The sequence below is a fragment of the Notothenia coriiceps genome, unplaced genomic scaffold (genome assembly GCF_000735185.1).
Source record: "Notothenia coriiceps isolate Sejong01 unplaced genomic scaffold, NC01 NC01_scaffold00003314, whole genome shotgun sequence".
Lineage (NCBI taxonomy): Eukaryota > Metazoa > Chordata > Actinopteri > Perciformes > Nototheniidae > Notothenia > Notothenia coriiceps.
Window position 1 is genome coordinate 322,470 of NW_011336015.1, and position 17,338 is coordinate 339,807.

At 40.9% G+C, this 17,338-nt stretch overlaps 1 protein-coding gene across 1 annotated transcript in view; it reads left to right on the forward strand.

Annotated features, from left to right (window-relative positions):
- Positions 1-17,338, forward strand: part of LOC104941331 (receptor tyrosine-protein kinase erbB-4-like) — a gene marked incomplete at its 3' end in the record, with an annotated part of 63,698 nt that overhangs the window by 34,717 nt on the left and 11,643 nt on the right. Inside the window, exons 6-9 of the mRNA XM_010766417.1 lie at positions 1,046-1,159; positions 1,546-1,672; positions 2,221-2,294; positions 16,157-16,247. Coding sequence (XP_010764719.1) covers positions 1,046-1,159; positions 1,546-1,672; positions 2,221-2,294; positions 16,157-16,247 — 406 coding nt within the window. The remainder of the gene's footprint in view (positions 1-1,045; positions 1,160-1,545; positions 1,673-2,220; positions 2,295-16,156; positions 16,248-17,338) is intronic.

Genomic DNA, 17,338 nt, shown 5'->3' on the forward strand with positions numbered 1-17,338 from the left:
GCGCCCCCCATTGATTGATGCGCCCTTAGCATTCGCCTATACTGCCTATGCCAAGGGACGGACGCGCACAGAGTGAGCGCCGTGCTGGCCGCCTTGCTGATTTCCTCTGCCTCGGTGGTGGACCGCTCTACCAGTGTCACCACCGAGTTGGAGAGCAGCGCGATGATATTCGTCGCCGCCTGAAAGGCACACTGTTGCACCCGGTCGGCCTGGCGGGCGACATACTCTCTGGGGGAGCTCAACGTAGCGCGCCGTCCTGTGGCGACGGAGAAGGGGACCGCATGCTCGGCCGCCAAACCAGCCCCCTGCTCCGACTCTGTCTCCCCCGTCCGGGGGAGAGGAGGGAGGCGTCCGCTCTTCGCTTCCTGTCGGCCGATGGGAGACGGGCACAATGTGAGCAAGCGACCTGCTTGCTGAGAGCCGCGTCCGCGTGCTCTGGCCCCAGGCAGGATTCGCACATTGCGTGTTGGTCATAGCTCATGATATATCCTGAGCCACATGAGGGACAATTTCGGACGCAGTTGTTGCTCATGTTTAATGGTTCTGTGCTTCAGTAACTGCCGAGGTTTGCTGAAGAAAAGAGGGAGCAGATTGCCGGGCCTCCTTCCTATTTATACCGGAAGGAGGCCCGAGGGCGGGGCCCACCATGCGGGTGGGTGTGGACTACAAGTGTTTCAGTGCTGCGCGGGTGCGCAGGGGGATTACCCAATAGCGATAGAGGGCAAAGCCATATACGAAATAGAACCCAAAACACGAGACACAAACATTGTTCTTTACCAGAGCATTACAAATGACTTCAGGGTATTTCAATAAAGAATGCCTATTCAAAAAAGGATTTTATAAAACAACATACATTTCATTGAATGATTACATTGGCATGCTAAAAACATGAACGTGTTACCCTTCAATGTAATCCATATGCAGTCAAAAAAGCCTCTTTCCGACCAAGTGAATGAAAGTGACTTTCAAAACTTTTTTATGTGATGGTATTTACTCGTGTGACAGCAGCCATTGTACTTGACATTTACAGTGAATTGTTTTTCAGATAACTTTGTGGTGGACCATAGCTCCTGTGTGAGAGCGTGCCCCAGTAACAAGATGGAGGTGGAGGAGAACCGCATTAAGATGTGCATTGCTTGTACCGACATCTGCCCGAAAGGTAAACCACACATAGATGTTTAAGAATGTTATCTGTAATTAAGTTCCTATTTGTTTAGCCGTATATAAAGTTGTTAAATGAAATAACTTATTATTTCCACATTAATGCTGAGACACAATGAACAATGGGGAAATACAGGGAGTATAGGAGATGTAGTTTTAATTCTTACAAAATTTCGCACAACTGCATCATCCAGGGACATGACATCATTGTGCATTGAAACATGCAAAGAGCAACTTTTGGTGAACCTTGGTCATTTGATTAATTTGAATAATTTTTAAAAACCCGTTTCCAGATTGATCGTGACTTTAAGGCGTTGACAGCCCTCATCTTTATTTTGCTGCACATTACATAATGCACTTTGTCTATCCCCCTGTGTGTCGCAGCATGTGATGGCATTGGTACAGCCAGTCTACAGACGGCTCAAACAGTTGACTCCAGCAACATCGACCAGTTTGTGAACTGCACCAAAATCAACGGCAACCTGGTGTTCCTCATCACTGGGATCAAAGGGTGAGACTTAAAAACATTTAGCTCATAAGAATGATGAAAGAGTGGGTGCAAAAGTGGAACTGTGATCATTATTGAACGTGTTAGGTCTTCAAGCCTTGTGTTAATTGTCCGAATGATTATAAATAATGTTTCCATGTCAATCATGGCAAGCGTGAAATAAGTATGTTGAAAGCGCCTTGAGAGTAAGAAGAGTGCTGTTAAATGTATATACTCATAAATGAATGAATGTAAAGAAATGTGGCTAGAGGGTGACCCTAAAGCAAACGTGTTTATATAAAAATGAGGATAGATATACATTATTTATGCATGCAAAAAATCATTTCATTTTAGCAACTTTAGCAAGAAAATGAATAATGCACATAGTCTGTGAAACATCCTGTTCTGACATGATCCTTTTCTCTAAATTGTCTATTTCTGGGTGAGCACACCTACTTTGTCATTGCTGTGATCAAGAGGCACATTGCTTATCTATACAGTGTGAAATATAGATGCTATTATCTTTCATTGTGTTGTTTGCTGTGTTCTAATCTCGCATTATCATTTGTCAGGGATGTGTATCACAACATTGAAGCTTTGGACCCAGAAAAACTAAATGTATTCCGCACCGTACGGGAGATCACCGGTGAGTAATATCATTGCACAGCATGCCTCTGCACATGCATATGAATTAAATAGCAAAAAAAACAATTGACCCTTCCTATAATCCCTTCTCTTGCACTTTTTTGTCAGATGAAGTGTGCATATACAGTACGTGGTGCTTGACTGTGTATCTGTGTGTGTGTGTGTGTGTGTGTGTGTGTATTTGCTCAAGTATGCCTCACCCCCCCACCCCCTGAGACTGTCCACACCAAGGAGAGACATCGCAGCATAAGATGAATATCAGATGAGTCTTTCAATCTCCTCTGTCTCTCTGCTGCTTCTCCCTCGAGGAGTCTCTAGCCTTGAGTCCCACTGTCCCAGCTCTCCCTTCACGCACCATGAAGAAAAGATCCAGGACATGTGGTGCACATCGTTAATCCCCCAGCTCCCCTGTCATTTCTATAGCTGGACATTTGACAATGGCATCTGAAAGAAACATTAGAGGTTCCGTTTCTCAATACTCTAATTTCCCCTCCTCGACTCCTATCCTCGACTCCTATCCTCGAGACTTAGTCCCGCCCACAGGAGATGCGAGCGGAAGGAGCCGAGGAGAGAGGAGGGGAAGCAGCAGGCGGTTAGAGAAATGAGAACTCCTCTCCTCTGAGCGGTCATTTTAAAGAAACGTCCATTAATGATGATAGGAGGCACAGCAGCACTCTGATGGACAGATGTGTTCATGACGACTTATAAATGTACTTTTAATTCATTGACAGTGCGGTATAACGAGACAATAACAGGCTACAGATGCGGACACACATACACACACACATATATTTATATAAATATATACAATTTCAGAATCAAACAAGTATGAGAGCACTCTCATAATAACGTACTGTAACACAATCATAGACTGGATATATCCCCCCCCCCCTCTCTCTGGTCGCTGAAATGGGGAATTGAAATTACGGGCCAAAAGTTGTATTTACAAGTATTAATAGTAAGCAACACCAAACCAACTGAGACCCGTCTGTCCGCCACATCTATGCACTGTACCACACACACCTACAGCTCCTAAAGTATAATCAGGCTACAGCCGTTGTGTATTTTATTATGTGAAGCACTAAATGGTCTTAGAAAAATATCGACTCTTTGTTTGTAAATACTGTACAGTGGGGCAAAAAAGTATTTAGTGCTGACTAAATACTTTTTTGCCCCACTGTACAGTATTTACAAACAAAGAGTCGATATTTTTCTAAGACCATTTAGTGCTTCACATAATAAAATACACAACGGCTNGACTTACACGAAATCTGCTGTAATCATAGCAATACTCTGGAAAAGGATCCTTAATAACACAGAGATGATACTGATTATACGTGAGTTAAAGCTTTGTCAGTCTGTCTACAACAACGAGAAACATTTAAAAATGTTTGTTTCTGAATGAGATGTTGATAAAGCTAGGCTAACATTTAGCTGCTCCATCAGCCCTCAGAATAACTCATGTACTCATACGTACGAGCAGGTAACTATATAGTTAGCACCCACAGACAGTCTCTGTTAAACAGGACATACCACCTGATTGAATATGAGTGCTGTAGGCTCTGTTCTCGCTCTCTGATTCCCTCAGACCGTCAGAGACTCACAGGAGCCCAATCTCACATGACAGCTTTTGTAAACAGAGCTCACAGCTTACACTCAAGTTGAAATGGTCACGCTCACGGAAATACGCGGTGATATGAATTTCCCATTCTTCACTTCCTTCGGTCCAGCACGGATCTGGGTCTTGCATTGACTCTACATGTAATCTCGTTAAAACTCTGTTATATCTGCTAATGCGTAAACTCAGCCAGCAGTTCACGCAGTGATTGTATTCTGCTTTAGTATATATCTAATAACTTGCTAGTTGTCTAAACATGCCAAGTATTTAAATAATGTTTTGGATAGGTTTTTCCTGCACTAAATCAGTCATTCATCAAGTATGGACTTCTGTTCTAAGTCATTTATGCTGAGATACAGATGATAAGTATAAGCGTGTCATTTGAATGGATCCGTCGAAAGTAAGTTAGCTGGCTCAAGTCTTTCTAGTGAGGTTACTGACAAATCAGAGGAGACTCGACTATTGCTGATGATGCATTAGCGAAGCACGAGTTCAACTATATTATCCGATTACATAAAAGCTGAATCCTCTTCAGGTCAGGTTACAGTAGAAACAGACTCTTACTTTCTGTCTGGGGGTCCAGGTTCATTTCTGAAGTTTAGAGGTGGCCACATAGACCCGTCACTCTTCAGAGACAGACAGCTGGGGGCTGGAGACCCTGCTCTCTGTCTGTGGAAACAACACATGTTTTAAACATCATTAGTTCTTGTAAAGAGCAACATTATGATCTATGACTGTCACCTTATTAAGATATACGTTTTGAGTCTTGATTGTGGTTTTCCTGTTGTTAAAATTCATCTGAGTGTGAAACGTTTTACATTTTTGTATTTTGTTGCTAATTTAACACAAGCAGTCAAACATGTAGAGTGGTGGAGGATTTGATTTCACTGGTAGATCAATTTACTATTGCGATGATGACAAACAGAGCCATGAGTTCTACTATGTTAATGTACATACAGATACTTAGTATCATTAATACAGTATAGATTATCAGATGACATAATAGCTTAGTAAACAGAAATACATCTTCAACGTCAGTATTATGTAGAAACTGAGCGGTCCTCTCTGCAATCCGTGTAATCGCGCACTATCAGAGAAACCCGGTGTCCACTTACTGAAGTGTTGATGTGCGAGGTTACCACACTGAGCGTCGCAGGAGTATTTCTACCCCGTAGAGACAGACAGCTGGTAGACTGAAGATGATAGCGTGCACTACAGTTCATCATTCTACTTTTAAATCAGTCACAGAGCGCACGGTACACACTATTTCAATCACTAGATCGGTGTTTTGGTTGAACTGTCCTTTCAGGACACAGCAGAGATCCGAGACTATTCATCATGAAGCGTGGCCCCACAGAAGACATTCACCAGAGTCACAACACTAACACACTTGACGCGACAATGATCAGGATGTCATTTCTTACCATAGTCAGACAGCAGCATAACGACATCTGAAGCGTGAAACGGAAGGGTCATTTAGCAAGTTAGTACAGTATCCAGTAACAGACTGTAGCGGTGCAGCTTGACGGAGTGCATTCTACCAAAGTCAGCAGCGAGCAAGACACTCAGTACACTCATCTAGTGTGATACATGGTGGAATATCATGACTTTACATTTATGTTCTATACATGTGACCACGTGTCTATATACACACACACACAGCATACATGTAAGTTTGGGAAGCTGCACCGCATCATTCTGTCCATAGCACATCACTCAGTTGTTACTCTTCATAATTCTGATAGACCTTAAAGTGTCAAGTGACCTAATTTTATCGATTAATTTCAGAATCCAGAAAATATTCGTAATCTATAATGATTAAAACATTGTGTGGCGGATATTTAGATTAAATGCATAAAATGGATATAGAACACATAATGACTGCACCTATTATAATTCTTTTATGTTAATAAGTCTTATTACAATTATCTAACAAGCCTTTTTATAACACTCATGCTGAGTTAGTGAACTTGCATATTCCAGACAATAGAGGAACTTCAGGCACATCTTCTGTTATAAGTCATTGATTTATGAACGAACATCGCTATAGTTAAATCGCCAAGTTATACTGATGCATCATTAAACAGCTGGGTTGAGAATGTATCTATATAAATAGAATTTACATCTTGTCTGACAGAGTTTATTAGTCATAATATTCACCTACAAGACGGCAATCAGTAATCTTTGCCAACTTTTATATAACTGTTAATTGTCTGACGCATGCGATCCTCTCTGTTTCAAAGTACCCCTAGACTAAATGACATTTTCACGCCAGTATAACAGAGTACTATGATGAATGCTGTTAAGTAAAGACTCCAGATTCTGGTGTCATGAGTGCAATCCTGTCCTCAGTAAGATGCTCAAGCCTTCAAGTGGACTGCACCAAAATCAGAGGTAGACTTCACTATTGCTGAGATACAGAGCACAGAGTCAACTGAGTACTAAAAATGAATCCTCTTCAGTTCAGACATAGAAACACTCTTACTGTCTGAGGTCCAGTTCATTCTGAATTTATAGATAAGCCTTTAGACGGTCACTCTTCAGAGACAGACAGCTGGAGATAAGATGTGTCCTTTCCTGATCTTTTATCACTCATCTTTCAGCTGTGTAACCTGTATGTGACAACAACATCCACACACACACACACATACACACCACACATCATAACATACACACAGCACCACACACACACACCTATACTCACACACACAGCTGCTTATAGTCAATATCTATATCACATCTATAATATTGAACTTTGCGTTAAGCATATCTCATACATGAATAATCATACAACGATTATCTCTTTATCTTCTAACAGTTTTATATATTAAGTGGGTAATAGATCTTGAAAACATAGTGTCTTATCTCAGAGATTTTTTGTGTGGTGTGTATATGACTGTGGTTGTTATGTGTTATCTCAATTATATTGACTTAGTTTATTGTGTTGCTAGTATTTGTGTCTGTTGCTATCTGTGCGTGTGTGTTGGTTGTGTGTTTGTTGTTTGGTGGTATANATATCGACTCTTTGTTTGTAAATACTGTACAGTGGGGCAAAAAAGTATTTAGTCAGCCACCAATTGTGTAAGTTCACTTAAAAAGATGAGTGAGGCATGTAATTTTCATCCTAGGTATACCTCAACTATGAGAGACAAAATGAGAAGAAAAAAATCCAGAAAATCACATTGTCTGATTTTTAAAGAATTTATTTGCAAATTATGGTGGAAAATAAGTATTTGGTCAATTACAAAAGTTCATCTCAATACTTTGTTAAATACCCTTTGTTGGCAATAACCAGTGTTGGGACTAACGCGTTTCGAGAAAGAGCTATCAATCTGTCAATCCTTTCCGTGTCCGAAAAACAGTATTTAAAGTGCCCATGTCATGCTTTTCCGGTTATTACCCGTCCTCCCTTGTGTGTTATGACGGTTTCTCGACAAAGTAGTAGCAAAGTAGTTGCGTTACAGTAACGTGTTACTGTAACGCAACTACTTTTTGCGATAACTAATAGCGTTACTAGTTACCTATTCCCATTAAGTAACGCCATTATAGTTACTGTGATTTAAATGGGTGCGTTACTGCTTCACATTATGTGATAGAACTGAACCGAATCTCCCTGCGGATGTAACTTACAGGCGAATACAGCGATGTCCTCTCACAGCAACATGGAAAAGTGAAAGTAACCAAAGAGGAGTGATGATTGGTTAACGCAGGGTAACATTTCAGGGTAAGCCAATCAGAGACAGAGTTGGACGGGTCTTGCCTTATGGGGAAAATACACACACAAACACTTGCTAATGCTAACACACACACACACACACACACACACACACACACACACACACACACACACACACACACACACACACATGTGTGTGTGTGTGTGTTAGCATTAGCAAGTGTTTGTGTGTGTATTTTCCNAAATCTATATACAGTGGGGCAAAAAAGTATTTAGTCAGCCACCAATTGTGCAAGTTCTCCCACTTAAAAAGATGAAAGAGGCCTGTAATTTTCATCCTAGGTATACCTCAACTATGAGAAGAAAAAAAATCCAGAAAAACACATTGTCTGATTTTTAGAGAATTTATTTGCAAATTATGGTGGAAAATAAGTATTTGGTCACCTACAAACAAACAAGATTTATGGCTCTCACAGACCTGTAACTTCTTGGCTGTCAAAGGACACCAGAAACAAAATGGTAGACCTGCACCAGGCTGAGAAGACTGAATCTGCAATAGGTAAGCAGCTTGGTGTGAAGAAATCAACTGTGGGAGCAATTATTAGAAAATGGAAGACCACTGATAATCTCCCTCGATCTGGGGCTCCACGCAAGATCTCACCCCGTGGGGTCAAAATGATCACAAGAACGGTGAGCAAAAATCCCAGAACTACGCGGGGGGACCTAGTCAATGACCTGCAGAGAGCTGGGACCAAAGTAACAAAGGCTACCATCAGTAACACACTACGTCGCCAGGGACTCAAATCCTGCAGTGCCAGACGTGTCCCCCTGCTTAAGCCAGTACATGTCCAGGCCCGTCTGAAGTTTGCTAGAGAGCATTTAGATGATCCAGAAGAGGATTGGGAGAATGTCATATGGTCAGATGAAACCAAAATAGAACTTTTTGGTAAAAACTCAACTAGACGTGTTTGGAGGAGAAAGAATGCTGAGTTGCATCCAAAGAACACCATACCTACTGTGAAACATGGGGGTGGAAACATCATGCTTTGGGGCTGTTTTTCTGCAAAGGGACCAGGACGACTGATCCGTGTAAAGGAAAGAATGAATGGGGCCATGTATCGTGAGATTTTGAGTGACAACCTCCTTCCATCAGCAAGAGCATTGAAGATGAAACGTGGCTGGGTCTTTCAGCATGACAATGATCCCAAACACACCGCCCGGGCAACGAAGGAGTGGCTTCGTAAGAAGCATTTCAAGGTCCTGGAGTGGCCTAGCCAGTCTCCAGATCTCAACCCCATAGAAAATCTNAAATCTTGTTTGTTTGTAGGTGACCAAATACTTATTTTCCACCATAATTTGCAAATAAATTCTTTAAAAATCAGACAATGTGATTTTATGGATTTTTTTTTTCTCATTTTGTCTCTCATAGTTGAGGCATACCTTGAATGAAAATGATAGGCCTCTCTCATCTTTTTAAGTGGGAGAACTTGCACAATTGGTGGCTGACTAAATACTTTTTTGCCCCACTGTATCTACTAAACTACAGCATACAAATACAGAGAGTAATGTAGGTCTGAGTGTGACTGAGTGATATATATTTTACACACTGCTCTGCTTTCTGCACGGACCTCACAGCTGTTCTCACTGTAAACATCGCGTCGCAATGAAAGCAGTTACTAAAATAATATCCAGGGGATGCATGCAGAGCTGTCATTGGCTGAGATAAGTCCGGCCTTGCGTCACGCCTCCACCGTTCCCGGAAATGCATCCGCGGAGGAGCCGTGGAGGACCCATCAGTGTCTCCTCGGTTAGAGCTCCTCCAGAGAGCCTTCTCGATGCTCGATGCTCGGTCCTCGATGTGCATTTAGAGAAATGAGATGTCCTTCAACATGGCGCGCTGAAATCCATTTCCGGGTAGCTACCGAAGGACCGAGGAGTCGAGGAGGGGAAATTAGAGTATTGAGAAACCTCTCTTCTGTCTGCGCTGTGACACTCTCTCATGATATAAGAAAAATATATCTGTTGAAATATTGTTGGAGACATTATTGAGCTTTTTGAAGAGGGGGTTACAAAAACAGCAGCTTTATGACACAGCATCCCCTTTTTACCCCGAAATAACACATTTACTTTAATTTCAAACATGTATCAAACATGGCTGATGTGCTCTTCCTTTATTGGAAACAGCATCTGACCAATGAAGTCAATTAATGCTAATTTCTAGTCCTCTAGGTCAGCCCAGAATCACATCCACTTGTATTGAATTTCTTTGTCTTTCCAGCAAGCTCTGATCCAATGGTCAACAACTTAAAAGAGGAAAACCAGAAGGAAAGAGAATAGACGGGAACGTAAAGAAAGGTTTAATCAAATGGAACAATCAAAGAACAGGATTAAGAAACAAACTAACAAATCTATATAATCTTGTTAGAGTAGGAAACCATTGATTACTACTTGATTAAGCCTGGTCTAAGATATTTCCTTTCAGAATGGCTGAGTGTGCAAAAGGTGGAAGGCAGAAGAGATTAAAAGGCTTTAAAACGTAATATATAAGCAATTCAATTCAAATTCAATGCAAAATTCAAAAGGTTTTATGTTATATACATAACTACGGCTTTCTTCTGGAGCCGCTGGTGTAGAGATGCTCCATGGATGGCAGCTCCGTCCTGGTAATGTGCTGTGCAGTTTTCACCACCCTCTGTAGAGTCTAACGCAGGGGTGGGGAACCTTTTTCCTCTCAAGGGCCATTTCAATTTTTTCAACATCCTCCGAGGGCCGTACAAATGATTGACCTCTGCTTAAAAATACTAAAATCACAGCCCATTCAATTCGCCTTTCTTTCATGCTGTGCAAAGAAAAAGCAACCTCTTAATCCAGATATCTCACCATGACTCGTGCATGCATGCACGAGCACGGTTGTGGTATGACCACAAAACCAGAAAGATATGGACACATGATGTGTGCAAATGTATGTAGTTTCCTATCCATGTGGACATGATTTAAGTGGGGGATGGACCTAACCTCCTCTTGGGTGGTCCGGGGGCATGCTCCCCTGGGAAGATTTTTTTTTTAAATATTGAAGTTAAAAGCATCAATCTGGTGCACTTTGAGAGCAACATTAAGAGATCTATGGATACATCCCTCAAAACCCATATGAAACAGAACTGTAAGCAGATTTATTTTTCTTTATGGATATTTTAAAAATCACTCTCCTTTCAAACTGTATTCTTGTTTATTAACAACTTATTTTTACTGTCATATAGTATTTTATACCCGTTTACTTTATTCTCTTATTTTTTTATAACTATAATGATCATATAAAGATGTGCCTTTACCTCACTGGTTGGAGAAAAAGCTTCTTATATTCGTTAGCATAGCTAGCTAACCAGATCCTAATAACAACAAAGTTATTGACTGTATGATCAGTTTGACAGATGAATAGATCATCATACAATTAGTCTTTCAACTAAAGACACAGCCACGCAGAAACTGCAGCATGTGTACGGCTCCTTATGGGTACTGCATTTTCTGAAGTGCCGGAGCGGCGTTCTGGTGCTCTCCATCAGAACTGCACCCCTGTCAGACAAGTCATATACCACGTGATGACATGTTAGGCTTGTGTTGAGTTCAAGGACCCTGACCTTGGCAAGGAAAAACAGGTACTCAATTGTTTAATTGCTTTGCGGTCTAGATTTATTATTTATTTATTTTTTTGCGTGTGTTTATAAATTACCTCGAGGGCCGTATAATGGTCTCGCGGGCCGTACACGGCCCGGGGGCCGGAGGTTCCCCACCCCTGGTCTAACTCGACCAACAACCAATCACATGAATCTCCCGCCCCAGACACACAAGCACGCGGTTTGATTGGCTAGAGCTTGTACTGGCATATGATTTGATTGGCTGACGCCTCCGTCGAGGTGGCAAAAGTAGAACATTGCTCTACTTTTGCAGCGAGCACCGCGAGAGAAGCTACGCTTTGCTCCCACAATCCAGTTGGGTGAATCGTGACGTCACCCCATTCAAAGTGAATGGCAGAAGCGTTGAAGCGGCAACGCACGCCGCTGTGTGTAGGCTCTGTAACAGTTGAGGGCGTTGCAACTGCCTTACCAGGCTGTGATGCAGCCAGTCAGGATACTCTCTATGGTGCACCTGAAGAAGTTGCAGTGTATCCTCGAGTCCATGTTGAACCTCAGCAGCCTGGGGAGGAAAAAGAAGAACCGCTGTCGTGCTGTAATTTACTCATTAACTGCAGAATTACCTGTTGTCTTAGAAAATCACCTATTTGTTTCAGATTTTGAGCTCAAAATGTGTGCCCGAATGCACAAATCTGAGTGCATTTTTAAGGGATTTTTTGAAAATACTGTACAATAATGGAATAATACTTCTTAATATTTCCTATCTAGAATTTGTTCCCGTTTTGTTTGGTGATGGCACTCTGAGAGCAGGTGATGGTGACAAACCATTGGCCAAGCAGCATGTAGTCCGAGATGTGTGTCAGCCACGCTTGTCATCCCTCTGAGCTGTCAGGAGAACGTGACTTCTGACAGAAGCAGCCAACCTGCCTCTGTGACCTCAAGGTCGCAACTGGCACTGCTGTAGCTTTTAAATTAGCCCTGTAGGAAGACAGCTCTCTCTCCCTGCAATCCTTTTATTTTCTCCTCCTTTCTTTCTTTAAGCGACTCATGCTTCTCCTATGTTTTCAAAGACATATCACAAGTTCAAGCTTCGCCCAAAGAGTGGGCGATCAACTCACGCAATTTAGCATAAGTGGGTTTCTAGGTGTTTTGGCTCGGAATGTAATCACCACAATTTAAGCCCTCTTAACCTTTGCTTGTGATCTCATGGCCTTCTTCTCTAAGTGGCTCCAAGCTGTAATTTGTCGTGTGCATTGGCGTGCCACTGATGTGACGCTCTGCAGCTATAGGTGATCTTTTTACTTTGCTTTTTATGCACAAAAGCACTAATTGAAAGAGGTTAGAAGAAGTGGAAGTCGCTAAAAGATTAGCGTTGGCATTTACCCCCCATCACACCTATTACTAAGATAATTCCCATTAGCTGACTAAGAATTGCCCATGTATTACAGATAATATTTGACTCACTGGAATACTTTAGCACATACAGTTGCAAGAAAAAGTATGTGAACCCTTTGGAATTACCTGGATTTCTGCATAAATTGGTCATAAAATGGAGGAAGCCACTGCTGTCCAGAAAAAACATTGCTGCACGTTTCAAGTTTCCAAAAGAGCACCAAATATTCTGTGAACAGATGAAACCAAATTTGAGTTGTTTGGAAGGAACACACAACGCTATGTGTGGATAAAAAAAGGCACAGCACACCAACATCAAAACCTCATCCCAAATGTGAAGTATGGTGGAGGGAGCATCATGGTTTGGAGCTGCTTTGCTGCCTCAGGGCCTGGACAGATTGCCATCATCGACGGAAAAATGAATTCTCAAGTTTATCAAGACATTTTGCTGGAGAACTTAAGGCCATCTGTCCACCAATTGAAGCTCAACAGAAGATGGGTGATGCAACAGGACAACGACCCAAAGCACAGAAGTAAATCAACAACAGAATGGCTTCAACAGAAGAAAATACGTCTTCTGGAGTGGCCCAGTCAGAGTCCTGACCTCAACCCAATTGAGATGCTGTGGCATGACCTCAAGAGAGCGATTCACACCAGACATCCCAAGAATATTGCTGAACTGAAACAGTTTTGTAAAGAGGAATGGTCCAAAATTCCTCCTGACCGTTGTGCAGGTCTGATATGCAACTATAGGAAACGTTTGGTTGAGGTTATTGCTGCCAAAGGAGGGTCAACCAGTTATTAAATCCAAGGGTTCACATACTTTTTCCACCTTGCACTGTGAATTTTTACATGGTGTGTTCAATAAAAACATAAAAACATATAATTGTTTTTGTGGTTTTAGCTTAAGCAGACTGTGTTTGTCTATTGTTGTGACTTAGATGAAGATCAGAACACATTTTATGACCAATTTATGCAGAAATCCAGGTAGTTCCAAAGGGTTCACATTTTCTTGCAACTGTAGGTGTTTCTTTTGTGGAGTAGTTTCAAATCTATGATTTTATTATTTGTACACATCACATATACTGCTATGTTGTGCTTTTTAGTCCTCAACAAATCCCATGAAAAGACCAAACAAACAATACATACATACAATGGTTTGTTTGTTCTATATTTTCTGACTTCCCAACCTAGTCTGCTTCACAAGCCAAAGTATGTCCTACTGAAGATATATATATAGATAGATATATATAGATATATATAAATCATTTAATATGGTACGACAATATAGTTTGATTTGGTAAAAAGAGGGCTGGTAGTTTCCCTAAACAGCTGGGCAGCTTTCAACAAAGGTTTCTGAAAAGCAAGCAAATATTGCACATGGTGACTACAGTATTTACAGATTACGATGTATAAGTTATTGCGAGTTTTAGCTGCCTCTGGACTGTGTTTTTGTGATTGACTAAAAATGAACTGCAGTGTATTTGAAAGACCATTTCTCCCAACGCGATGCCATAGCTTACTGATTTGGAGAACTGTTAGACAAGTAAATAAGTTGTATCAGGCTACACTGACATTTCCTGTCAGTACAATCAAGTCATTGTTGGTTTTGTTCTTTTAAAATAATTTTCTTACAGTTTGATAAGAACAACATAAAACATTTTCAGACGTTATCTTTAACTCCAGACGATATTTCATGGAAACGAGGAATGCTTCATTATCATCAGCACCATCCATCCGTGCCCGACTCCAAATCTCCACGGTACTGCCAATATACATTTACATGCACAAAAACCTAGATAACACACTACAGCAAAGGGAATACCCTACAAATAATAATAGGCCCCCTTTAAACAATTCAATATAAACTTGTTCTAGAAGTTAGCGGAATGTACAATGTGTCCACAGAGAATCAGTGTGTACCTTTAGCAACCAAAGCACATGCTTGCCCAGTATTGAATTAACACAGACAAATGTGCAGCAGGCAATAGCTTGTTTTTTTTTATTAGGATGCACCGGCATCCCCCGAAAGAGCACTATCATGGGGCGGTGAGGTGCCTCTGTGCTGCAGGTGTTATCATTAAAACAATTTATGGCAACACATACAACTGTAATGATTCTGTAGATGCCCTTGGCGTCCTAAAATGCACACCATGAGGTCAGGGATGCAATGCAAATACCATAACCTTTCACAACACCCAGTTTCCTGCATGCAGGCTGAGGATTCTGTATAAATATCACATCATGTTTTACAACGGAATTAATTCCCATTACTATACCATTATAATTGAAGCCATTATTATACCCAGGTTGTATCTTCTCTGGGAAAAGATATTAAAGATTTAAAGTAATAAAGAGTGTTATATAAGGCTGTACTGAGAAGTGCTGTTTTCTATTTAGTGAAAAATGTAAGTAATATTTTCTGGTATGTTTTTTTTTTTAACCTGATTCGACACATTGGGCGCTTAAATAAGAAGAATAGATGTTGTATAAAGATGTGTATCGCATTCAGCTCATGTCCATTTGTATGAGCCCCGGTGTGTAATTCCCCACAAATTACCTGACTTTTTTTTTTTTCTAATTTCTTCATCAAACACAGTTAATAAGCATTCGCTCAGACCCTGCCGCTTCTCAGCTGGGATAGACATAACAAACAAAACGGCATCCACAAACTGATAAAGGTTCTGTTAAAGGTTATTGCTCTCCTGTCAACAAGCCATGAGCTGCCTTCTCTCCGCAACACTGCTTAACTCTCTCCACCTTCCCTCCCTTTCTGGATCAACAGAAGTTATGCATCCCGTGGGAGGGAACCACACAGTTTATTATTATGGAGTCAAAAACTGTTCATTGATTGAAGAACACATTACACCCTCAAGGTTGTTTCTCATCATCCACCACCAGCTCTCCCTTCCTCCTTTGTCAGCAAGGCAATAGAGCAGCGGCTTTAGGCCTCTGTGTTTTCTTTGGATGATAAAGTAATGTGTCTTTGTTATTGCTACCAGGACCCCTATTATCAGGCTTCTTCCTACTCATCTCTTACCTTTGCTCCTTTACCTGCATGTTATTCCTCATCTCAAAGCCTCATCCAACTTCTTGTTTGTCTGCTGGTGTTAGCCTTTGGGTTATAACCCCCTTTCTCTACTTAATATTTAATATATCTAAATCCATTATTGAATATCCTAAATGAGCCACAGCCATCCTATCAGCTATTCATTTAGTCTTCTAAATGATTCAACAGTAGAAAGGCGGATAAAGGAAATGCAAAAATATTGATATGTCAAACCTTACACTTGTCATAGCTGGCACCAAACACCTTTGTTGAGATTTTGTGCCTACAACTTTGTTTGGCTTTGTTGCCTTCACATGAGACTCAGGTGGAGTAGTAACGGTGGTCCTCGGAGGTTTCTAATTCAAGCTTCCAATTCTCCCTCCTCATTTTATTCTTGTCACTGTGTGAAATAGAGGATATGATAGACAGTTGATATTAGTGTGTAGTAGGTACTGGTGACTCATTACAGTGTAACCTGTGTGTCTGTGTCCACATTTAGGCTATCTCAACATCCAGTCTTGGCCTGACAACATGACAGACCTGAGTGTCTTCTCCAACCTGGCAACTATTGGGGGAAGAGCGCTATACAGGTACAAAACTGAGAACTAATGATTTGCTGGATAAGAAATGTTTTGGACCATGAGTGTAATATATATCATAGCTGTGTCATCGTCGAGTTAAACAGAGCTTGGTTGTGAGGAAAAAAAGCCATGCTAATAATATCTGTATGAGTTTAGATTTATTAAAAGTGAATAATGTTGCATATCACAATTTTTCTCTTAAACAAGAGTTCCTTCACAAAGTAAAACCAGACTTAATTCAGTGTTGATTGGGTTTATCAAACATTTTAAAGCATCCCACTTAATCAGAGACTAAGTACTTGTGGCTTCCCTGTAAACAAACTGTTGCTTACATTTAGCGAAACGCACAAACAATTATTTTCTGTATCCTTGAGGTCTAGTAAATGTGTCAATGGCATTTCATTTCTCAGAAAGCATTTGACATGCTGAAGCCCTTTTCTTCTGCTTTGCCATTGTTGACACATTGTTGTGCCTCTTGCAGCATTATTGTGTTGATCAACGGAATTGTGTTAAACCAATGGCTGAACTGATTTTTCCAACCAATCATGCATACACTTGTGTGTCCTCGTTTATATATACACAGTCTATGGTCTTCGTGCATGCGCATGAGACAAAGTAATGGTACCCACTGATATAAACACTACTCCTTAATGCTTCTAAAAGTCAATAACTTCCTAGGCTAGGACACCTTTTAAAATGTTCAATCTTTTAACCAGATTATCCGTTTTTGTTATTTTTAGCACAACTAGCCAGTTTCTAATTAATTCAACACAGAACTTCAACATGCTACCATAATGTATTGCAGAGGGAGTATCATGATGTGACATTTCCATTGTAGCACTCTGTAACAAGACAGAGGATTGAATATAGTAGTATCCTACATCTTGCTAAATTATTGTATTAATATTTGTGTGGCTTGGTTTATATATTTGACTACAAATTGATTTAGATGTGACCTGGTTTGTTGTGCTTCCATAGCTAATGAGTTAGTTGGTCACCAAGAAATATGGTTTACATCAAATCAAAACAGTTGGTTGGTTGAGGCCGTGTGTGTGTGTGTGTGTGTGTGTGTGTGTGTGTGTGTGTGTGTGTGTGTGTGG